General features: G+C 44.2%; 1 protein-coding gene across 1 annotated transcript in view; it reads left to right on the top strand.

Moving 5' to 3' along the window:
* Positions 1-19,244: 19,244 nt before the first annotated feature.
* Positions 19,245-26,155, top strand: part of LOC109910099 (slit homolog 3 protein-like) — a gene marked incomplete in the record, with an annotated part of 181,675 nt that continues 174,764 nt past the window's right edge. Inside the window, 1 exon segment of the mRNA XM_031798315.1 lies at positions 19,245-19,993. Within this exon segment, the coding sequence (XP_031654175.1) occupies positions 19,803-19,993 (191 nt within the window).

Raw genomic sequence — 26,155 nt, 5'->3', positions numbered from 1 at the left:
CGCAGACACGGTATCCAGGGAGACACTTTAAACAATAGACTAGTGTCATTACGAGGAAAAGGGTATAATCTCAGCAAATGGTCCTCTCTGTCAAGTTAGCTCAGACGTGAACATTTCAACTCAGCTGGCGGTCACTAGTTTAGGAAGTTCATTCAAAGACTAACGTAATGGATAAGACAGTCTATTGGGACGTCTGCTCTGCTATGAGAGTTATTTCAGTCTAATTTGTGAATGAAAGTAATTCTGCCAGAAGGTCTTCCCCCACACCCTCCCTCTGCCTTCTCCCTCTCTCTCTCTTTTACTCTCTGACCATGAACCCATCCTTGACAGGCTCCAGATGTTATCTGCTCGTCTAAAAGTGGCAAACTACCTGAGACAGCCTTGCCTGTCCTTCCTCTCTTTCAGCTGTAAACTCTAGAGTCTACGACGTGGTTGTTTTTTCCTCAGTTACTCAGCCTTGCCTAAGGACGGTGAAGAATATCACACAAGAGCTATGATGTATTTTAAGAAAACATTTCATGATGACATCTGAGTTGATTGATTGATGATGCATCAACGAGGCAGTAAAAGAAGTTGTGAGAAAGTGTCCGGCAGGACGTTCTCCTGGAACATGACTCTTCCTGAGGAATCTCCCAGGCTCCCAGTCTCCTGTTTGCACTGGTCAACTTTCTTCATCCTCCAGAGGTCAGAGGTCATGAGGATGGCCTTCGTTTGTGACCTCGGGACCATCACTCACTTCCTTTATCTGGCTGGTGACGGGAAAGAGTCAGACATGGCTCACCCCTTTAATCCCATGCGGTCACTATGAAGGAGAGGGCCACATAGAAACATATCCCATAAGGTCCTCATGTCTGGGTTTGTACATATGCATACAGATACCCATGCAGCATAGCTGTAGTGAGGACATAATTTCACTGCCTGGCGATCTCCATCCAATCATTATTTGAATTTGCCCTGCATTATGTTGTTATCGCTAAGTCACTAAATATGAATAAAAGTGGGTCTGTTATAAAGTGGGTGAGTTAACGATTGTCGTTCATCATGCCTCAAAATTCTTTATTAAAAATAAGTGATTGCCTCTGATAAAGCTCTCTGAAAAGTATTAGCGATTTTTTAATTTTTTTATACTCATTGATATTCTTAATCTCACTGGACAAGTGAGTGTGACTACATTAGGCGAGGCGGCAGAAGGCTTAGTTATTCACTCTGAAATGTACCGAGCTTCGTGCAATTATAGAACAGGCTGCTGTGCTGCAAGAGAGACCTGTGGCCTCCATTGTTGTTAAAGGCAGCAGAGAGCCAGCATGCATTTGTTTTTTCACACCACTGCTCCTCTAACTCAAACCATACCAGACTGCTGCCAGAAAAGCATTCTGAGTGGTGGTAATTGCACCTAGACTGGTCCAGGAGTGTCGGAGCTCATGGAGACTCCAGGAAGAGAGTCTAAAAAAACCAGTTCTCCTGAGCATCTTAAAACATTTTTATTGTTTAGTTTTTTTAGAGTATGTTTTTTTTCTCCCCAGTTCAATGTGTTTTGACATTGTGCATGCCCAGCACGAACAGTATTTGGCAGGAAAATATGTAAAGAACAGTTTGGTGTTGTTTCAGGAAAAGAGAACTTAGGAACTCCTAGGAACTCCAGTTGAGTTAGTCTTGGTGGCATGACAACAAAATTATAGAGTGCACTACTCTGACCAGGTCCTGAGAGCTGCTGCCTTTATTCCAAAAAGTCTTCTTCTAATGTGTATCATTTCAGACATTATCCTTAAAGTCAGCTTTTTCCAGAAGATAAAAATCAAAATCAAAATCAATTTAAAAAATCCCCAAAACCCAGAAGGAAGTGTCGGGGCGCCAGTGAATGGAGCAGTGTAGCCTATATTAGCGTCTCATATGGGAACCCACAATTAGAGGACGTTATAATGTGGCCCACATGAGGAGAGGCTTCTTGGGAAGGCTCTGCAGGTGTCTGGTTGATTATGATCTGACACCCCTTCTGTCCTAATCAGAATCATACCTGGCAACCATTGGCTAGGAGACCAGAAGCTCCAACAAGCAACAGGGCCATGGAACTCCTAGTTATGTTGCTGCAGTATATTCATTCGGTCTTTATTTTTTTCTTCACAATCTACCGTACTGTATTTCTTATAACGGGTTTTTCACTCTCCAACCGTGTTCCAAGAACCTCTCAGGACATGTTTTGGACATTCCATTTCTCCCCACTTCTTCTGCTAAAGTTAACTGTTGTTGAAATGTGGTGAAATGGACTAATCGTATGCTTAATGGACTATTTCCGCGACGGGAATAATGTTCAGGGAATGATATTGCCTTGCGGTCAGTGTTGGATCTCAACTATCATAGCTGTTTTCTTTTTGTGCTCCTGATTTTAATTGCAGATGCTGAACAGCCAAACTATTTCTTCCTCGTGTCCTATCAGATATGCCTCTTGCACTATTATGTATTAATACAACCCATATTATTTAGTCTGCAAATGCCTCTAGTCCTGATGCTTAGCCTGTAAACCTTGTTGATGTTGGAAAAGTTGAACAATGATAGAACGGTACAGTAGAACAGTATTTACTAAGCGATGCAGAATTTAGTGAAAGGGAAATTTGATGTTGTGAAAGATGCAAGATAAATGGATGTCAGCACATTTCACAATCTGACCTCACCACACAGATCACAGATCCACTGTCACTGTAAATCAAATATCCCTAAGACGAGATCTTATCCTGCACCCCACGCCTCCCCAAACAATAAAGGCAGGAGAAGTGGCCCCTAAAAATACCCTTATCTGTAACCAGCACCAGAAGATGCCACTGGGGGGTGAAGTGCTGCAAGGGGCTCAATCTCAATCTGATGGATTTATCATCTATCCATGATAAAGCCCAAACTTCTAAGGTGAGTTGAAATCAAAATCCTCCTTCTTATCTAACGGGGCCCTTTTTCCCCTTTGTTTTCTTTGATCCCACTTGATCTGCGAGGGCGATGCTGAGGGGAATTTGGGGACTGTACCCATTTTGTGACCCCCCCCCCCCCCCCTCCTACGACCATTACAGAGCACTCTATCTGTCCAGACTGGTAGAGTTCCATATTAACCCATTCATAGTGCCTGCCTATTCTGTTCCAATGCTAGGTGAGCTTGCCTGGCATCACACCCGCCCCCACACCCTTAACTTCCACATCTGAAAGCAATTGCAGTTGCAGGGCTGTGTGTGGGGGCTGCCGGATTCCAGCAAGACCCCCTCACCGAGAGAGAGGAGGGAGGTAAGCGTTGGGAAAAGTGGGGCTGGCAATTAAAAAACTCCCTGGCCTTTTGATGGAATTCCCGACGGGGTTAGTCAGAGCGGGATTAATCACTGGCCTTATCCCGGTGATCCTGTATCTTTCTCCCACTCACTGCCTTTCCTATTTTCTCTTTACAAGCCCTGTGTCATTTCCTCATTAATATCCTGGGAAAGGAAATATAGAGCGGGGCGAGGAAACGTCAACTTTTTCTAGGCTTAAACAATTTTACAAATGCCTGCCTACTGTTAAATCTGTAAGCCTTACCCCCACATAGTGTTTCAATAACCTAACCTAGAATTATTCCTTAATTTCTTAATAAAATATTTAACAAATTGACCACAACTTCTTTGATGGTGACTACATTTGACTCCTTCCCAATAATAGTACCCCGGTTATAAATGGACTGCATGCGTTGTATTACAACTTGTAATTTACTTTACATTGTGCTTGAGAAACCAGAAAATTACATGGGTTTATGTTCAAAATGAATAGTTTGCGCTTTGTAAAATTGAGATGACTGCCTTTTCTTACTTAAACCAAGTCACATTTTTGCTATCGTTGCTTTGAAACATGTCATTTCCCCCCTCAAATTCTGCTTTTAAAGGGAAGGACATTGAAATCTAATAAGCCACATTCAAAGGAGGTTTCCCTTTTCTGTCAAATGCACACTCATTATTGAAACATTTACCCATTTTAGACATCATTTGACTTATTCGCCATCGATCTCACACACATACACAGAAACACATGGTGAGCCACACATGTGCCTGTTTCATCAATGGCGTTGCTCCACTGATTCAGAGAGCTCCATTGATGTTTTATGGTATCAGTCATTCACCCTTGGCACAAGAACAAAAAACAGACACCGACGAATTGCTTTATATCATGTGCTTTAGTATAAAGGCTAATTTGGAGACAACAACTAAATGTACTGGGACCTCAAGACCAACATTGGTGCCATCAGGACAACAAACATAATGAAAAGGGAAAAATAACGGTCACACTTTGAACTAGGATATTTTACACAGCGCCCCTTTCCCCTCTCTGGCTCCTTAAATGAGAGCCACTCTGGTGTCTGGTCTGCTGTGGTGGCCTGCCAGACTTAGTAAGTTAAAGCAGGTGTGGTTGAGGCAGCAGTAGCCCAACGCTGGGACTGGGACTCCTCACTGTCATGGTGCGGGACAGTTTAATTGGATAAAAGGGAGGGTGGGGGTCTAAAGGAACCTGAATGGGGATCATCCGAAGACCCTGGACCCTGATTTACGACGGCCGCAGTCGGAGGTGGCAGCATGACAAATGACCTGCTGAGGAATAGGGATGTCATTTATCTTCCCCATGCAGGAGCTGTAGGGTCGGATGAGGATTGAGAATCCTCTTGGTACTCACTAGAGGCGGAGGCCCACTTGATGATAACAGCGCCGTGTAGACAGTGGTAGTGAACATCAACACTGTGTACTCCCATCTTGCTGAGCCCTGCAATGATGCCAAGCAACCGTATGGTATCATGTGTGTAAGGGGGGCATGTGTGTATGTGTTTGTGTGCACGCCTGTGTGTGTGTGTGTATTTAGTGGTGGGGTCATCTGGCCTCCACATCCCACCTGAGTCTCTTCCTGTTCCTCCTCTAACCCTGAGGTCAGGGGGCATAATACTGATTGGTGGGAAGGATGGATGGAGAGAGGGAGGAGAAAGAACGTCTGTTAGCGTGATTGGGCGCTAATGTTTCCAGATGTCTAATACGATGGAAGCACTTTTTTTTCTGCGTATCCTTAAAGATGTCCAAGTTTGGATCCCGGCCGACCGGCTTCTGCGAGATGCCAGTCTGATACCGAGTCTTTATAGCAGGTGTATGTAAATATTATCTCAAACCTTAGACAGAGAGAGCGTGCAGCAAGTGGGTTCACCGCTTCTGTCTGGGTTTGATCCTTGAGAAAATAATTGTATAACATCAAGGGGAAACCACACATGCTTGTGGCATAACACGCTGCTACTAAAACATGTAGGGGTCCCCATAAGAAGCACTCTCTTCCTCACGCTGTAGTGCTGCCTGGGCATCTATTACAGGTCTATAAGGGCTTCTGCTGCAAGGCGTCTGGCAGGCCCTGACGGCTACATTCTTTCCCATCTGATACTGGCCCTTATCTGGCGGAGATGGAGGTGCTGACTAGGTGATGCGTGTTGGGCTTTACAGTAACATCAACACATTCCAGCCACACATTCCTCATGGCCAGTGAAAACACAGCCGGCCCCGATAACAGAAAGGGCAATCAAAACAACGATAAATCGTGCCGGATATAAAGTGCTGCTAACCAAACTGCGGAGCGGTTCAAACAAATACTTTCTCTGGTGGCTGTAAATGGCTGTAATAACCTGGGCGGCTCGGGCTGTTTCAGCTCCAGTGGCTGTATTGTGGCGGGGTTTTGTCTCTGCCTGCCCCTCCATTATGCCACTAACGCTACAACACCTCCAGCCGGAAGACAACAAGGAGCTTCCAGTCCCCTGGCCATGTCCCTCTCTAAATCCCAACTCATGGCTCGCCTAGCCAGTTACTGTGTATCACATGATCCTCCATAAACCATAATCATTCCGTTACTTTATCGGCCTTTGGTTCAGCTATACTATACTAGCCCCACTGCTGTCTCTCTGACTGTGAGCGCTGGGTGCCTAATTCCCTGCAGCAGGCACAGGGCTAGTGTTTCCCCAACGAGCCGAGCCACAGACATGCCTTGCTGGTAATACGGATCAATGGGAGGCTTCCCTTGTAGGAGAGCCGCGGTCGGGCTTATCGCTGATCCTCCATCTCCCGTCCCTGGGTCTTCCACTACAAAGGCGTCTCCAAGCCTGGCGTAATGGAAAGCACCTGCTCCAGATGAGGCAGGGAAGTAGTTAGTGAGAAGGGAGATTGAGATAAAGGAAGGGAAAAATGGAAAAGTGGGAGTATTGGACAGGGCTCAATCAGGCAGGAGGATGGAGGCAGGGCCAGAGAGTGGCTGAGAGTGGCTGAGCACCAGGACGTTCACAGTGGCTGGGCTTTGTAGGGTTTTGGGGCACGTGGTAGGATCCACTAGAGACCCACCACATTAAGCTCTGTTCTGGGATGGTTGGTTCTCACATAGATCAACTTTTTACCCTGCTGAGACCCAGGCTGACTGAGAGGAAGCAGATTTTCTTTCACCCTCACAATGGGGTTTTCACTCTTCTTTTTATCTCTCCGCTGCCAGTAATGTAGCACAGCTCTCTCGCTCTTTCTCTTGCTCTTTCTCTCTCTCTTTCACACACTCTTTCTATTTGTGTTCCTTCCCTTTGTGATTTTTTCACATCGTTGGTGGATATGATATCAGAGCCACTTGTCATGATTTTTACTCATAAAATATGAATGAAAAACACTTCAGAAAATGTCTGTGCTCAAATGACATCTGTAGCCCTTTCCTGCTGTCTGACGACCTAGTGGCGTCATGGGTGGAATGTTATTCATATTTTTCATAATTTCATAATTAATAAACATGATTTAAAACAACCCGCCGAAAATCAGGTTTTTCTATGTGAAGCGTTTTTGTTATATTTCAGTCTTCTGTGATTTCAGTATTCTGTGATTGATGTAAATAAAGTGTAATTTTGGGATGCAAACTCAAAATGTATGAGATTACAGCTCTATATCTGACATGGTACAGGTGTCTTATTTTCTTTAAGCCCATAACCATGTGTGTGAGGTGTATACTTTTGTTTCAAAGAAGATTTGTTTAAAAACACTCGGTGTGACCCTGATTTAGCCCATTGCAGTAAAATATTAAAAAGACAATGAAAATCTGCGAGAGGAGAAATCAACATATACAGTACCAGTCAAAGGTTTGGACAGACCTACTCATTGAAGGGTTTTTCTTTATTTTACTATTTTCTACATTGTAGAATAATGGTGAAAACATCAAAACTATGAAATAACACACAAATTCAAATATATTTGAGATTTGCCCCGATGACAGCTTTACACACTCTTGGCATTCTCTCAACCAGCTTCACCTGGAAGGCTTTTCCAACTCTTGAAGAAGTTTCCACATATGCTGAGCACTTGTTAGCTGCTTTTCGTTCACTCTGCGGTCCAACTCATCCCAAACCATCTCAATTGGGTTGAGGTTGGGTGATTGTGGCGGGACAGGCCATTTGATGCAGCACTCCACTACTCTCCTTCTTAGTCAAATAACTCTTACACAGCCTGGAGGTGTGTTGGGTCATTGTCCTGTTGAAAAACAAATGATCCAACTAAGCGCAAACCAGACGGTGTGGCATATGCAGAATGCAGAATATGCAGAAAGCTGTGGTAGCCATGCTAATTAAGTGTGCCTTGAATTCTAAATAGATCACTGACAGTGTCACCAGCAAAGCACCCCCACTTCTTATTATTGGTGTCCTTTAGTAGTGGTTTATTTAGTAGTGGTTTATTCATTTCAACCATGAAGACCTGATTCACGCAGTCTCCTCTGAACAGTTGATGTTGAGACGTGTCTGTTACTTCAACTCTGTGAAGCATTTATTTGGACTGCAATTACTGAACCTGGTAACGCTAATGAACTTGTCCTCTGTAGCAGAGGTCACTCTGGGTCTTCCTTTCCTATGCTGGTCCTCATGAGAGCCAGTTTCATCATAGCTCTTGATGGTTTTTGCGACTGCACTTGAAGAAACGTTCAAATTCTTGACATTTTCCGACTTGAGTGACCTTCAAGTCTTAAAGTAATAATGGACTGTTGTTTCTCTTTGCTTATTTGAGTTGTTATTGCCATAATATGGACTTTTTCTTCTGTATACCAACCCTACCTTGTCACAATGCAACTGATTGGCTCAAACACATTAAGAAGGAAAGACATTCCACAAATTAACTTTTAACAAGGCACACCTGTTAATTGAAATCCATTCCAGGTGACTACCTCATGAAGTTTGAGAAAATGTGTGTGTGTGAGTGTGCAAAGCTGTCATCAAGGCAAAGGGTGGCTACTTTGAAGAATCTCAAATATAAAATCTATTGTGATTTGTTTAACACTTTTATGGTTACTACATGATTCCTATGTGTTATTTTATAGTTTTGATGTCTTCACTATTATTCTACAATGTAGAAAATAGTAAAAAGAAAGAAAACCCCTGGAATGAGTAGGTGTGTCCAAACTGGTACTGTACATGTATATATATATATATGTATTCAATATATGTATTCAAAACCACATGATGGTTTAGATATCGATGTCTAGGGCCCTCACTAACCAGTCTTCATCAGATTCCCAGAAACGGAATGATTACATACATGTGGCATGAGCGTATATTTGGCACACAACTGAAACCTAGCCTACACAAGTTAGGAAGTCACTGCTAAGTCACGTAGGTTGCCATTGCGGGTTCTCCACACCAGAAACCCAATACGTTGCTTGTTGCAGGTCGGAGGCTTGCAGACAGCCTCCAAGCTGCAGTCCCCTGAGAGCCTCTCGGCTCCACACTCAAGCTGGTACCATTCCGCCCTTAGGGGAAGAAAACACAAACAAAACATCCCTCCATTATACTCAGGCGGTAGCCTACACTCAGGAGTACCTTCACTTTGAATCTGTCTCAGTGCTGGACTTATCACCCCCCTAACCAGCCTGTCCAGTCTGGAGAGGTTCTCTCCACTTCCCATGTTCTCCTGAGTCTCCCCTCTCCACTTGCATGTCCACCACTGAGTCTCTACTGTCCCCCTCTCCACATCCAAGCCCCCACCCCTGAATCTCCACTTTCCAGCATTGCGATACTCGTTAGTATCATGGCAAGGAAACAAAACACTTAACTTTTGGGGGGAAAAAATACCTAATGTTGGAAGCAAACATCATTACGTTTGTCATCCAGAGTCACGTGTATTTATTGTCCAAGCTATAGCACACAATATTTTACATACAGCAGGTTTTTAAAGGACCAAATATTTTGGTTTGCTTTATGTTTTCATTTTTGCCATAGACAAAATATTGCGATACTGGTATGGTCACCGCCCTATCTCCATTCCCTGTGTCCCCCTGAGTCTCTTGTCTCCAGTCCTCGGTCCTCACATTCCACTACCCATGTTCCCAGAGTCTCCCCTCTACACTCCCAATGTGATGCCCCCAGTCCCACTCTCCATCTCCCCTGTCTCCCCTCACTCAGGCCCTTATTCCCAGTAATCTGATACCATGTTCAATGCATCACTTCCCTTGTGTTTCTCTCTACAGAGAGCCAGGCAGGAGTCACTGATAACACTTCCCAGCACCTTGGCCATACTGGTGTTTTCTGGTGTTTTCTAAATGGATAACATAGACTGGTCATCTATTGGTTTAAAGCTTTGACTTGAAACTATACAAATTATGGATAGAGATACCAGAGGAAAATATTGACTCCAATATTTTTGTTTTTGAGTTTATCTGTAAAAAAAAATTTTTTTTTATAAAAAAACCTTTGGAGAACTTTTATGACATACAATGTTACATTTTAAACTGCTCAACTCCGTCAAAAAGAATGTCTCAAGGTTTCATATCAAAAACACATGTTCTTCTTTGCATACAGTTCTCTCATATACAGCATACAGTTCTCTCATATACAGCAACAACACCCTTATATGAGTCATCTATTTTAGGTACTTTATTGAAATCCCTTTCCCTGAATTTTGAGCGATTGTTTTCTGTTCTAAGGAAATGTCATTGGATGGCTTGTACAGTAATATGACTTCATCCCATCGAGCAGCATTTATTTAATCCATGTTTGACCACATTATAGGCGATTGGACGGTTGGCCTGGGTTAATTAACACGGCTCTATTTAACCTTGACCATGCAGTGGCTATTAATCATCTGAGTCATCATGTGGGTACTTCAGCACACTGTAGCAGCTTACTGCAGTAACTCATACCTGCAGAGATTCTCTGCCTGCTTTGTGAAAAGGGCAATAATCAATTCAAACAACAACGAAGCAGTCACCCTTGCCAATGTTTTGGTAAAAATATGGGTGTCTATCATTCATTTAAAAGTCCAAAAATGGATGTACCACTTGCCGATGACCCATTTTAAGTGTGTATCACTGTACATAAGCGACCCAAGGCATGAAGAATGATGAAAGATCAAAAACAAAGTGTTACTATTCTTTATATTATTCACTTTCCACATCACAGCAGGGTCAGTTAGAAGGATTGGCAGTCTGGGACGAATGAGCTATAACGTTGTATTCGGGTAGCTCCGAGTTACACATAACGACACATCATCTATCATTCAGGCCTAAAAAGATTGCAAGACACAGTAAAAGCAAAGGCAATGTCAAGGCATTACTTGATGACAAGTTCCCATCAGTAGCACCGTCTCGTCTAAGTAGAGAGTGATAAAGGGAAACACACAGGAGGGAAACGCCGTATTACTCATAGCAGGGACCGGTATACTGTAACATGTTAAGACTCCATTATAACACTATAACCTCCCAGGGTTACAAGAGTCAGGGTGGGTGTTAAGTCCTTTGTGCTAAAGGTCAAGTAGAGATGAACAGATAAGGATTATCACAACTGTCCCAACGTTACAAACAGTGCATATCTGAGTAATGGCTCATCATCGCAAACTCCTCAAAGCCACAATGTCACACAAACTCACGATAACATAACTCACATCACGAGATGTTTTGCAGTCTTTAACAGCAGCCCACGATGCCAAAAGCACCATGTGTGATCTGATCTCTCTCTCACCCCTCCCTTGCTAATGTGTTAGTCCAGTGTGAGTACAGACTGAGCCCGCAGTAACTACAAGCCTCTGTCAACAGCCACACAATGCTGGGCAGTGGAGGATAAGCCTTTCCCGGCCATCAGCCACAGCAGAGGGAGGAGGGGTCCAGAGGGGCTGTTATTTCAGGCCACTCTGACTGACAGTTAGATTGTCCACCCGATTCTGCTCTGGTACCTAAATTGGGGGAGTAGGTTAGGCTAAAACACCCAACCAGCCCTGCTCAGACTCCTGAGGGTCTAACCCAAGCTGGCAAGCACAAACATGGAAATGGCTCCTCTGCACTGCGCTGGCCCTTGTCTCACCTCCACTGAAGTGACACGTGGAAACATGTTATTAGAGTCTCCTGAGTCTCCAGAGCCAGAGTTTCCAGAGCCAGCTGCCCCGCCACACTCATGCTGTCACCCCCCAGACATCACCCGCAGCCAGCCTGATAGACCTGACACAACAGGCCACGGCCTCAACGCTGTAAAGCTCTGGCTGACGGGCTGGTTGGCTGTCTTAGGTCTGGTCCTTACTCCTGCAACTCCTTCTCCCTTCCTCCTTCTCTCCCGCACAAATCTGAAAGAGCTCCCATGTTCCCCAACATCAGTCCAACTTGAATACACATAACAGCACTTCCAGGAACTAACCCAGAAGAAATCCCTTTTCTAATAAATCATTCAAATCCATTGTGGTAGTTTTGTGATCGCTCTGGTGGTTGGGGAGCAGGAGTGGATCTGCCAGTGGAAAATGGTCCTCTTCACAAAGTGTTGGGTGAAACAATGGCAATGTGTCCCCACAAGCTGAGGTCGCCATAGATAATAGTTTCCTTTGCTTCTTTTTTTCCCAAAGCATCTAGACTAGAATACCTCCCATATAACACAATTCTTAATTCTGACGCCGAAACAGACAGCTTCTTGAGACCCAATGTAACCACTTCCCTCAGCCAGTAGCAAAGTATAGCTCTCAACTACTATATTTGGGCAGGTGGAACACATTTCTGAAATCAGACCAGCCTATCACACCAACATTAATGGAAACCATATAGCCCAGTGGGCCAGTGGGTCTCATTTTATAGGCCACACTTGGAGCACCCACAGAGAGTTGGCGCTTTAAAACGTCACATGGAATCCTGTCAAATTCCTGTTTCCACATATGTCATTTAACACTAGCACCATTGTTAAACCACTGCTCTTGACAGTAATCGTCATTAGAATTTCCAAAGAAGAGTTGTTGCATATGTGCTGAGATCTACACAGCAAATGATCCCGTGTTAAATGTAGCACTCTCAGTGTTGATTTAACACTGGTCCAGTGCCTATACAGGTCCACACTTTTCAGTGTTACATTAACACACTGCTTAGTGTCAAGCCTTATTTGCATATTTCCCAGAGTGCCTTGCCTTTCGAGTGACTTGTAGAGTTACCACCCATGAATGCATTTGTTTAGTGACATATACATGGTTGTTGTATTCATCCATTTTCCGTCCTGTGCCTTCACTAAGTGAGATCTTAAGCAAATAGGTTATGATTACAGTTCTGGTTTAAATGCCACATCAGGCCTGCAAGTCACATTACTATTTTGGCTTGCAAAGTGATGTGTAATTCCTATTGGAATCCAGCCAGAGTAGATATTTCTAATATTTCGATTTTTAATCACCCGAAACCTACATTCAGAATGACTGCTGTGTTGGGAAGACTAAGATATGAGACTACCTAAACCCTCTAAACTGGAACAACCATTTCAGTACAATAAGTGCAATAAGTCCAAGGAACAGATTAGATTAGTTTAGAAAAATGTATGTTATTTATATTTTAGTAGCGTAGGATTTTAATCAGTCGATGTACATGCAAAAACATAGATATTGAAACAAACTATTCAAAAAATAATATGATAATGATAGTTTTGGTTTCACACTTGTTTTTAAGACCAACACTTATTTTATAACAAACAAGTGTTAATTTAACACTAACAGAGATAGTTTTACACCTGAACACTGGAAATGTTACACTTAAAAATCAACACTAGGCAACACTGGCCAACTTGCTGTGTATTACAGCCTCTTGAAGTAGGTCATCCAGATCTAGTTTAATCACCTTCAAGTCTGATTCCTCGTCCCGTAAAGAAGCACAATTGGGTTTTTTATAGACTGGAATCCCCTCCCTTTTCATTACGTTCACCACACAGAGTGGCGTTTGCTCTTTCCTGTCCTCCATTTCCCTCTTTGTACAGTTGAGCTGCTGTAAACATAATATCAGCCCTGGTTTAGTGAGAGCCCTGGTGTCCGTGTTAGACCACGGCCCGCTTGCTTGCTGAGTGATAGGGTTCCCACTACCAGTCGGCATGGAACATTGTTTTCCTTGGGCCACTGCCATTCTAGGCATTTTCAAACCTTTCAAAGCAAACAGCACCACAGCTGCTAAATTCTCCCCGTCAATGGGAGAGCGGCTTGGCATTCGACCTTCACCTTCCAAGGTCCTCCTCATAATGTGGTGTATTTCCAATTTTCTCATGTTGACAAAAGTCTTGGGGAGAAAAAGAGGTCATTGTTCAAGCTTGTTGAGTCTTCGTGTGACTTCACCCGCTCTGAACTCCACGGCTTTCCCAACCCAACCTTAGCCCACTACTCAAAGCTAGCCCCTTCCCCTCTGCCCCCTTCGCCATTCTCTGAAGGACAAAAATCACTTTGTCAGGTTCGGTTCATTAAAATGCCTCGCAGAGGTTTTGAACTCTTGCTGCTATTCAATCGCCGGCTCTGGCCTCAGCATTCTCTGAAAACTTCAAGTTCTTTTGATTCAAATCTGTGAAACCCTCAGAGAGTGCTTTTGGATTTAATTTGGCTCACAGTTAGCCCCCTGGAGGAACAAACTGAAGGGGAACACTGACGCTAGCCAAAGGAAAAGTGACAGATTTAGCTAAGATTTGACAATTAATAATAATCTCAGTGCAGAGGGGTGACTGATAGACTCCCAATGTCAATGGAGGTTTAGCTTGAGTATACTGTTATTGATACTGGTGCCCTAAAGACGTGGAGATAATCCAACGTGGTGACAGACTCATCTCGTGTAGCCTTCTCTGAAACCTCTGTTGTACATTAGCCCAACTACTTGCTAATGGCTGCTTACATTCAAAAAGGCACTTTAGAAACAGCATGTCAGTCTCCGGACGTTTTCCCTGCAGAGACCAAAGATAAATGCTAGTAGGACATCCGTGTGTAAATTCCTCTGAGCTGTGGGTCTCTGCTGACTGCTGCCTGACCGCGCTACACAGACAGACAGCACTAGCGTTGGGGGGCAATGCAGATGGCTCACATGTGCTGCCCTCAATCAGGGGGTCTGATCTCAGAGGTTAGTGTTAATTACAGATTATTACTGAACCGTAAACGAAGCCATGGGCTGCAAGGCTGGTCAGGGGACTTGGAACAATTAGTAACGGCCCAGCTCTATGTTTATACTAGTCTATGAGCCGTGGCAAGTTAGGAGGGTTGCTGTGAAATATGATTTCAATTTGGAGGTTTTGTTTTGGGTTCTTTGAAGGTTAGGGCGGCGAAAAAGGTGCAAGGGGTTGCCGTGTGAAATCACTGTTTTCTCCCGGACTGTACGAACGCGTCAGTCGTCACTCCTCCCCCTCTCAGCTCAACTTTCATAGTAACAGCCTGCTTATCGGCCAATCAGAAGGGGTATAGGAGCTCCCCTAGATTATAGAACAGAGCGAACAGATCCATCCCTTGGCTCTCTGGGTTTATGTCACCTCCACAGAGGTCAGAGGGGAAACTTGAAAGTCCATAGCAGAGCTGTAGAACACTGACTCCATGCCAGCATCACCCTCTATAGTTCATGTTCTCTATATTATAATGAAAGTGCTACACATGGAAAAGGAGAAAGAGAAAAACGAGTGGCCGATGGTCCAGCCAGCCCTGACCCTCTGTGTTTATGTCTATGATAGCTCCCAAGTAAATTGGATCATCAATCATCCAGCATTACACAGGAGAGAGAAAAAAAACCATTCTAACATTGCAACGTCAGGGTTAGTTAGACGGACCCACATGTGGAATTGTTTAAAGGCTAATCCTGATAGAGGCGTGGGGAGCGGAAGGGCACCAGATAGCCCCCATCCAACCCCCCCCCCCCTGTCCCCCACCTACCTCCTCATCCCCAAAAGACCAATCATACGCCCGCTCCCTCAACACATAACCTCCTGACTGCAGCGATGTGTCCATCTAATTGTGAACTTCCTACAACAAGCAACCAGAAGGGTCTCTATTTCTGGTACGGATCTGCTATTCCTGTGATTACTATTTTCCAGAACAGGACTATTACCATTGTAAAGGTTTGCACAATGTAGGTCAGAGCCAAAACAAATGTTCACTGCAGAGCCAAAACATAAAGGAGAGAAAAACACCATTACTCAGCTCATGATTAACATGGCTTTCAGAGAGCAAGAGGGTGAAATCACTAATAGAGCCCAACCAAATGTCCGGCGCTGCCGCGCTTAGGACATCAAACGGAGCGTGCCTCAACATCAGAGCAGGGTCAAAGGTGAGGCCTGTGAATGAAACAGCTTCAGGTTGTGCATAATCTACAATGTCTGGAGGGCTCCGACATGCAACAACTCTCCCGGGGATAAGGACAGCTTGTTGAATAGCATACAAATAAATATGAAAAGGGGGCTGGTTGTGGCAACATCTGGTGCTCACCACCAAGGAAGACAGAAGGCAGAAAGCATTTTTGTTCTCTTTTTTCTCTCTCTTGCAATCCCACAAAGATCTGTCAGTCTCCTTGTTCTCTGAATGTCTGTGTTAAGCATAAGAACAGAGGATTTGGGGGAATTGGGGGGCCTGTGCTGCAATGTACCTGATGGAGACCTGACAGTATGGGCCTGGGGGTGCTTTTAGGGAATGGAGGCATGGAGTAGGGAGAGTTGGCTGGTGCTGGTGGTTTCCCTTACGCCTCACCACAGACTTGTGCTGTGCTGTATTTCTCCCTTCCTCCATGCCCTATGTCCTCCTCTCCCTTTACGAGTTGAGACAATGTGGATGTAATTAGCGCCTCTCTGTGGCGCTGGGGGCTGGGGGCTGGCCGCTTAACTGGGCACACATGGCACTGGGACTGGGACTGACACAAGCGCTGTCTCACACAGGAAGGCTGTCCCGTTGACCGGCCAGCGCTCTGCGGGCTGGCCACCACACGGGCAGGCTCCTGCCCCCCTCCCCACTCTCGCTATCTCACACTGCGAGCAAACAGAGGTGCCAGACAACAATGCAAGCTGAGAAACTCTCAGGAGGTCTGGGGGACTGGGGAGAGCAAGCTACTTCCTATTCTTGTTTTGTTTTTCTTATACTCATGCTAAGTCCATGGGAACAAATTGGAAGTGAGGGTTAACAGCTGTAGAGTTGATAAAAAAAAGAAAACAAGTTATCTCTGAGAACCTTGATAGCAACTGTCAGGTTGACATAAAATGTAATGTGGTATTTTCTTAGTGAACCAGGTGATGCGTTTTACAGCTTGGTAGGAGTGGGAGACTGTTTTTAAAGATCTACAGCTGTCCTCTATTTTACAAAACCAAAACTCAGAAGAACATGATGCAATTCAACCCTACTGACAGAGTGAGTGAATACAAGCATTGAGAGGAAATCCATATACATTGCCTTTCCCTTGCTCTGGGTTTCCCCCCTGCACCTATAGCTCTGAGATGGGCAGAGAAATTGACGTAATTGGTGGAAAGTTTGGATTTCTCTTTCTGTTAAAGACATCCATTAAACGGATCTCTCATGTCTAATGGCACGCTAATGTCTATTTGCCTCAGACAGGTCTTTGGCTGGCCCATACTAAGCACTGCTGTGGGCCTCTGCTCTGCGAACTGATCTCCCATGCCAAGTTTCTCCTATACACTGTCCATACGTTTCCTGGGAAGCATTAGGTTGGGTATGTACTGTATGTGATCAACATAAATCCCATCTGTATGGTTTAACACCCTGGATCATCAGTACTCTGCAACCTCACCTCCGACATTCACTTTCACTTTAAATTGATATCTCTCTTTCACACACACCCTCTCTCCCTCACTCTATCCTCTCCCTCCATATCTCTCTCTCTCTCTCTCTCCCTCTCTCTCTCTCTCTCTCTCTCCCTCCCTGTCCCCCTCCTCCCCATCCTCCCCCTCTGCCTGCCCCCCCCCCCTCTCTCTCTCACTAATACACACATACAGGCACACCACACCTTCAAGGGAGCCCAAGCTCTGTTTGTGGTTTCGGCAGGCATGGATATACAGCAGTTTGGACTGGTTAGTGGTTGACTGACCTTAAGGAAAGTGGCCTTGAAACTCCAGGGTCCTCCAGGGTCCTCCTGGGTCCTCCTGGTCTCCACAGCTCTCTGAGACACATGTAGAGCATATCTGTCCTCGCCATGCTTGTTATCCACACTCATCCACAGGTGGAACGACAGTACATTCCTCATCCCTGAGATGAGAAAGGGGAAAGGGTGAAGTACACAGTAAACCCTCTCAGCCACCCCTAAACACACAGACACACACCTGATTTATGTGTGTGTGTGTGTGTGTGTGTGTGTGTGTGTGTGTGTGTGTGTGTGTGTGTGTGTGTGTGTGTGTGTGTGTGTGTGTGTGTGTGTGTGTGTCTCAGTAAATTCTCGGCACACATGGTTCACAGCTTAGCCACATGCCCCTCACTCAGTCTCCAGACTGAAGAATAAGTTAACTCTTCACCTCAATCTGAGAGGCATGGAGCTGCATCTGCAAACCACTGGCATCTGGGTCCAGATAGAGGGGTAGGTAGACATGTGACCCCGCTGCTTTATCCAGACACCTTGATATAATAAAGATAGATAGAGGGAGAGTGTGGGAGAGAGAAAGGGAACGAGGGAGAGAGAGGGGAGGGGAGAGGGAGGGTGCAGAGGGAAGACAGAGGAGAGGAGTCCAGAATGTCATAAATTACATCTCAATTTGCTCGTAACTGAAAATAATGTAAGTGGATTATCCTGGCAGATGGCAGTTGATTAAATCTGCTCAGTCTGTTAAACAAGTCTCATCAGTGGAGCTTTATTGGACAGAGAGAGAGGAAGAAGAGTCTGACAGCCAATGTCTGACGCAGATGCTGCCCCATCCGCCTAACATTAGAGTTCTCGGGTGCGTTTTAAGACTACGGTATTGAGGAAAATCTGCCTATATTCTGTTTTGGTCTGCTTTTTTATCTGAATTTGTAACTTGGTATGATATTAAAATGCTATTACCTAGTTAATCCGACATTTGAGTCAGCTTTAACCACCAATGCAAAGCGGAATTAGCATTTCAAATGTTCAATAAGACCAATAAGTGTAGGCCCATTATTGTGATTGACAGCTACATGTTGTCTGAAACCATTCACTTTACAGAGTACTTCAAATGAGAAAAGAAGGTTAGTTTCAAATCGAATTATAGGTCTATTTCTCACCAGTTGAGGGCACTGCAACTGCAAAATGACAGTAAAACAGACTGCTCAGTGAAGACTGGATAAGAGTGCCTCAAGTCTGAACTGTGACTATTGAACGTGAGTGCTTGGCCACTCTGTGCAACTATTTCATATAAGTGTAAGTGAAGAAATGGCTTTTTATGCTCAGACTACTTTATAAAGCATGGGTCAGCTAAATGGGAAAGTAGGCAACCAATCTTTGTTTTATTGCAGTGTGCCGCCTTCAACGTATTATATAGCCCACTAAACAACAATTTTTTAAAGTCGAGTCCTTGCCCTTGTCACTCAAGTCATTCTAAATGCATCTGTCATTGTCATGTCCACTTCAATTTGAACAATACCCTGACACTAGAAACAATCAATCAAGATTCACCGTTTCTGGGCACAAATAGCCTAATTTATAATTGTGCACTAGGCTATCATACCACCACGCTAGGTAAAATAGAGGAAAATATAATTGCCTGATTCTAAACACATCCGTGTTTTAATGCCTAAACTCTGAACTTCTAAAATTCTTGAAGTTTTCCATGTAACTCATCAATTGCAAACTCATTGCGTGTAACTTATTCCAAAATGCCATGTACTTTTCTTTATTATTTCACTTACTGAATGTAAAGAGCAGATGAGGGCCAGTAAAACAAAGTTAGACGAATAACTTATTTTCTGCTTTTGGTGACATCAGCGCAGTGCGAACCAGTAGGAATCTGAAGTGGAGGATTTGGGGGTTGGAAATAGGTATGAGTTTTCTCGCAGACTCCAGCCTACATGCGCTCTGCTGAAGTTTTGTGATTACGAGTTCTTGTTTCAAAAAGGCATCAATTGGAATGGGACTGTGTGATACTTTCTAGCTGCTGTTCCCGCAAGAACTGAGCCATTGTTATCACATCTGAAACGTTACTTTATGTACTTATTTTTTTTGTCAATTTTACTTTTTTAATTGAGAATTTGGAGACGTTCCGTTTAAGATTTGTTTAGGTAAAATTGCACACGAATCAGGGTGAAGAGTGTCTTGAAATTGCATTGAGAGGATTTCTTCATTCTCTAATATTTCTAGTTTTGTATCAATGGTGAGGAAACAGCAGAACACGAGTGGGACTTTGAATGAGCCCAACACCGCATCGATTTTCTTTGGGAAGTTACTCAACTTTGAGAAGCTGATTTGATCTACTCATATTCTTAGCTTCTGGACCTTTTAGCCTTTAATTGAACTAGTTATTATTGCCTGTAATACGAAAGTTGAATCTACTTTTGGGGGATTCCTCCTTTTATATACATTTTTATTCCGTGTTTTTTTTGTTTTCAAGACTGTTGTTTTTGTTTGCCATCGTGGATACCATGCTACCGACTGTGCAGGAGAAGTGGACGGCGTATCACTGGGGGATATGGGTTCTGATGTGCGGATTGCTGTGCTCTGCCGCGGTGAATGGATGTCCTCACAAATGCAGTTGCTCTGGATCTCATGTGGATTGCCAGGGTCAAGGCTTCAGGACGGTGCCTAAAGGAATACCTAGGAACGCGGAGCGTTTGTAAGTAACCCGAAAAGCTTTCATCATTCCACTGCTCTTGTGTCCATTTCTATTTTCAGAGCATAGGTGATTATGAGTGAGTGGTTAATGTACGAGTGGTTAATGTAGTCAGATGCAGAGCCTGTTGATTGTGGTTTCAAACAGTGATAGATACAGCTATGAAGATGCGCCACATCTGGCACCTGCCTTGCTGCGTGCCCAGTTCGGCTGAAGCTGTATGATCTTGAGAGCGCAAGACATCGATTCCACTCAAAATGTTGACGAGTCTTCGGATTGAAATGTTTAGCTAATCTTTAGATGAGCATATAATCGTGTTGTAATGTCAATCTTAAAATAGAGACAGCAATGAAACATGTTGTTAATTAGGGCGGTTGCCATTGTGTACATTTCGTTTTATTTATTTCAACAGAGCTTGTATGGAACCTGTATGAGTAACCAGGCACAGGTAGGCTATATGTCAAAGTTAGTAACATTGGGAACCAATTAGACCAGACGTGGCTTAATGAAGACTGAAGGAATTCAAGGGTATACTGGAGAGAATGAGGTGCCCTTATCCCCTCAAAACACACATACCTCTAGAACACAAAATAAACCAGTCAAATATGTGGATGAATACTTTTACCTCGTATTTAAATAGGGAAGGGAAATATCTCATATCAGTTGTTGATAATAAACCCTCATTACTTGATTATAACGGGGTAGAACGTAAGAGTAACAGCTTCACTCAGAAATCAAAGCATCCTGTGCAACAAAGGAGTGAGTCACCTATATTATTGTCAAAATAAAAAATATGTGCCTAGGTTTGTCATTTCATGAAGTGTGTCAAATGCAATGACACTTTTAGGGAGTGCCAGCAGTTCAGGTCTGATCTGTGGCTATAGCCTACCCTGAAGCCTTTGCTCTCTTTCCTGTCCAGTCAGCCTCAGCCAAATTAACCAGGGGACAGCATGAAATAGCAACCCTATGGAGAAGTGGGTCCCGACATCCCTGAAAATGCAGTCTTTCCACCTCTGGTGATTCTAGGAGATGGGACCTATTATCTAGCATAACTAAGCAGCTTAGGGACCTGGGGGTTACAAAACATGTGAGGCACTGAAACAACAAAACACAATCATTTTTGCTTGGAAGTAGTATGAAAGCAAACAGTGTTCGCATTAGCCAGAGGCTAGTTGACCCCGTAAGACCTGTTGTGTTTGGGAGAGCAATCCCAAGACATTTTACACTGAGAAAATAAATGATAATACTAAGTGGGATTGGGGGGGGGTCCCCTTTTAGGAAAAAGGTTATATATTTTCTTTATTTAGTTGCTGGTCAAGTTCTTATGGGACATTTGACTGCAGTTGCTGATAGGAGGCAGCAATGAGACATGTTCATATTTTGTTCACAGTTGTTTTGAGGAAGGATGTTTGAGTGCTAACGTAATAAAAGGAGGAAACCTGTCTGTTGAACATTCCTGCTTTCCAAAGGGGATTGCCAGCCTAGCTCCTATAGAATGCCAAAGTAGAAGCCCCAATCAATTTTGTTCTGTCATTACTCAGGACCACTTGAGATCTATCTCATTTGCATCTTGTTTGAGCAGAAGGATTGTGAGGGCTTAACGATGGTGGCCAAGGTGGAACAGGCGCTTCTACTCTGGGGTGCAATTCACACCCTGCTTGGTTTCCCAGAACACCCTGGAGTGTTGATTTAGCTCTAATGACTGAGCCCTTGCCCCATGCTGGGCAATGGGTACTATGACTTCACTGTTGGGATACTGCTTCCTCCAATAACACTGCTTCCTTCACATAAATACATTCATATGATTTTTAACAGCTATTTTATTCTTTGAAATTGTGCTATTACTCTATTACTCACACCTCTTTCTTTCTTTCTTTCTTTTCACTCATTCTCCTTGGCAAGCAAACACACACACGCTCTCGCTTGCCCTCTCACTTGCTCTTTTTCTCTCTTTCTACCTCTCTCATTCATGTTTTTTTGTAAAGAATGCCATCATCTCTACAGTGGAGTTTTTCACAGTTCCCCAGCTTTCCAACGACTTCACACTTTGCGAACAATGTGGAACTGTGTAGGCTGCTGGTGTGCTTGATGAGTATGTACTGTATGCTGCTCCTGGCTCTTATCAAGCTGCTGGTGCTGGCACCCACAGTCCATCACCACTCAGGGTGGGAGAATGGGAGGCTGTCAGCTTAGAACGATGAGTATGTACTGTATGCTGCTCCTGGCTCTTATCAAGCTGCTGGTGCTGGCACCCACAGTCCATCACCACTCAGGGTGGGAGAATGGGAGGCTGTCAGCTTAGAACGATGAGTATGTACTGTATGCTGCTCCTGGCTCTTATCAAGCTGCTGGTGCTGGGACCCACAGTCCATCACCACTCAGGGTGGGAGAATGGGAGGCTGTCAGCTTAGAACGACGAGTATGTACTGTATGCTGCTCCTGGCTCTTATCAAGCTGCTGGTGCTGGGACCCACAGTCCATCACCACTCAGGGTGGGAGAATGGGAGGCTGTCAGCTTAGAACGATGAGCATGTACTGTATGCTGCTCCTGGCTCTTATCAAGCTGCTGGTGCTGGGACCCACAGTCCATCACCACTCAGGGTGGGAGAATGGGAGGCTGTCAGCTTAGAACGATGAGCATGTACTGTATGCTGCTCCTGGCTCTTATCAAGCTGCTGGTGCTGGGACCCACAGTCCATCACCACTCAGGGTGGGAGAATGGGAGGCTGTCAGCTTAGAACGATGAGTATGTACTGTATGCTGCTCCTGGCTCTTATCAAGCTGCTGGTGCTGGGACCATGATGGATGAACTACAGCCCAGCCGCACCCACAGTCCATCACCACTCAGGGTAGGAGAATGGGAGGCTGTCAGCTTAGAATGATGAGTATGTACTGTATGCTGCTCCTGGCTCTTATCAAGCTGCTGGTGCTGGGACCCACAGTCCATCACCACTCAGGGTGGGAGAATGGGAGGCTGTCAGCTTAGAAGGATGAGTATGTACTGTATGCTGCTCCTGGCTCTTATCAAGCTGCTGGTGCTGGGACCCACAGTCCATCACCACTCAGGGTGGGAGAATGGGAGGCTGTCAGCTTAGAACGATGAGTATGTACTGTATGCTGCTCCTGGCTCTTATCAAGCTGCTGGTGCTGGGACCATGATGGATGAACTACAGCCCAGCCGCACCCACAGTCCATCACCACTCAGGGTGGGAGAATGGGAGGCTGTCAGCTTAGAAACGATGAGTATGTACTGTATGCTGCTCCTGGCTCTTATCAAGCTGCTGGTGCTGGCACCCACAGTCCATCACCACTCAGGGTAGGAGAATGGGAGGCTGTCAGCCTAGAACGATGAGTATGCGGTTACCATCACTTCAACTATCCATCATCCCAATTACACTGCTAATCAACACCTCAAAGGGAGGATGAAATGATCCTAGACCATTTGTAGCCTACACTACAAAGTTACTAGATGCCTCTACATCCCAAATCCATTGCCTAGGTGGTGAACGAACTTAAGCTTAACTTGAGTTTGTCTTGTAGTGAGACTTTATAGGACATGCGTTCAGTGAGTGAATCTTCTAGAGTTGGTGTCTTAAGCATGAAACACACAGAGAATCTGAGTGCCGATGGACTGCCGATAGGTACTTATCACCGTAGGAGGCCATTCCTTCTTTTTGCTAAAACAAGAGATGTACCTGCTGTGTAAGGCAGTGGCTGAAAACTTGACTTTGAGCCAATCAGAGAGCATGAACCTCCACGTGGGGGAGCCGACAGGAGTGACAACAAAAAGGAAAAAGTAAGGCACTTTTCCCAGTGTAATCCACCCTTTTCATCAGAATTGTTCTTGCTAAAATAAGAAAGAGCAAGTCTTTACATATTTTACATCTACAGCTTGAAGAATACTTTTTTTTGTTAGGTTTGATGTGCACTAGCTTATTAGTTAGTTAGCTAGCTAACGTTAGCTTGCTAACTGAGCAAGGCAATCGCACACACTTCATGCGAAACGAATTAAGTGGTAAGTGCAGCACAATGCACACAAAACTAAATGATTTACCAAGCTAGCTTTTTGGCAACTGTAGCTAGTAACATTACAGTAAAATCACAATGGATTTGTTTCCACGAAGCAGCTGTCTGTAGCTGGCTGCCCGGAGTAAATGCAGTGTCTTTACCAAAGACTAACCCAAGATAGAACACTATACACGTCAGCTACCACAGCAAGTGAAATCACTGCAACACTTAACAAAGAGCTGCAGTCAGTTTCAGAATGAGTGGCAAGAAATAAGTTAGTCCTAAATATAAAAAAACTATAAAACTATAAGCATTGTATTTGGGACAAACCATTCACTAAAACCCTAAACATCAACTAAAATTTGTAATGGATAATGTGGTAATTGAGCAAGTTGACGAGACTAAACTGCTTGGAGTAACCCTGGATTGTAAAACTGTCATGGTCAAAAGATATTGATGCAACAGTAGCTAAGATGGGGAAAGGTCTGTCCATAATGAAGCTCTGCTCTGCCTTCTTAACAATGCTATCAACAAGGCAGGTACTACAGGCCCCAGTCTTGTCACACCTGGACTACTGCCCAGTCGTGTGGTCAAAGAGGGACTTAGGAAAATTACAATTGGCCCAGAACAGGGCAGCTCGACTGGCCCTTAAATGTACATGGAGAGCTAACATTAATAATATGTCAATATCTCCTGGCTCAAAGTAGAGGAGAGATTAGCTTCATCACTACTTGTATTTCTGAGAATTATTAGCATGTTTAATGCACCAAGCTTTCTGTTTAAATTACTCGCACCCCTCTCAGACACCAGTGGCATAAAGTACTGAAGTAGAAATACTTTAAAGTACTACTTAAATCAAATCAAATTGTATTGGTCACATCCACATGGTTAGCAGATGTTAATGTGAAATGCTTGTGCTTCTAGTTCCGACCGTGCAGTAATATCTAACAAGTAATCTAACAAATTCCCCAACAACTACCTTATACACACAAGTGTAAAGGGATGAATAAGAATATGTACATATAAGTATATGGATGAGCGATGGCCATGCGGCATAGGCAAGATGCAGTAGATGGTATAGAGTACAGTACATACATTTGAGTTGAGTAATGTAGGGTATGTAAACATTGTATAAAGTGGCATTGTTTAAGTGACTAGTGATACATTTATTACATCCAATTTTACCTTTTTAAAGTGGCTAGAGATTGAGTCAGAATATTGGCAGCAGCCACTCAATGTTAGTGATGGCTGTTTAACAGTCTGATGGCCTTAAGATAGAAGCTGTTTTTCAGTCTCTCGGTCCCAGCTTTGATGCACCTGTACTGACCTCGCCTTCTGGATGATAGCAGGGTGAACAGGCAGTTGCTCGCTTGGCTGCTGTCCTTGATGATAATTTTGGCCTTCCTGTGACATTGGGTGGTGTAGGTGTCCTGGAGGGCAGGTAGTTTGCCCCCGGTGATGCGTTGTGCAGACCCCACTACCCTCTGGAGAGCCTTACGGTTGTGGGCGGAGCAGTTGCCATACCAATGCTCTAGATTGTGCATCTGTAAAAGTTAGTGAGTGTTTTTGGTGACAAGCCAAATTTCTTCAGCCTTCTTCACCACGCTGTCTGTGTGGGTGGATCATTTCAGTTAGTCCGTGATGAGTACCCCGAGGAACTTAAAACGTTTCACCTTCTCCAATACTGTCCCATCGATGTGGATAGGGGGATGCTCCCTCTGCTGTTTCCTGAAGTCCACGGTCATCTCCTTTGTTCTGTTGACGTTGAGTGTGAGGTTATTTTCCTGACACCACACTCCGACTTACGTCGTTTATTGGAGTATTGTACTTTACTTTACTATTTATATATTTGACTACTTTTACTTTTACTTCACTACATTCCTAAAGAAAATAATGTACTTTTTACTACCTACATTTTCCTTGACACCCAAAAGTACTTGTTACAGTTTAAATGCTTAGCAGGATAGGAAAATGATCCAATTCACGCACGTATCAAGAACACGTGGTCATCCCTACTGCCTCTGATTTGGCGGACTCACTAAACACAAATGCAACATTTGTAAATTATGTCTGAGTGTTGGAGTGTGCCCCTGGCTATCCCTACATTTTTAAAAACAATTAAATGGTGCCGTCTGCTTTGCTTAATATAAGGAATTT

Source organism: Oncorhynchus kisutch, linkage group LG19, assembly GCF_002021735.2.
Source record: "Oncorhynchus kisutch isolate 150728-3 linkage group LG19, Okis_V2, whole genome shotgun sequence".
NCBI lineage: Eukaryota > Metazoa > Chordata > Actinopteri > Salmoniformes > Salmonidae > Oncorhynchus > Oncorhynchus kisutch.
Note: the sequence above shows the minus strand (reverse complement) of the source record. Positions and strands in the feature narration are given on the sequence as shown.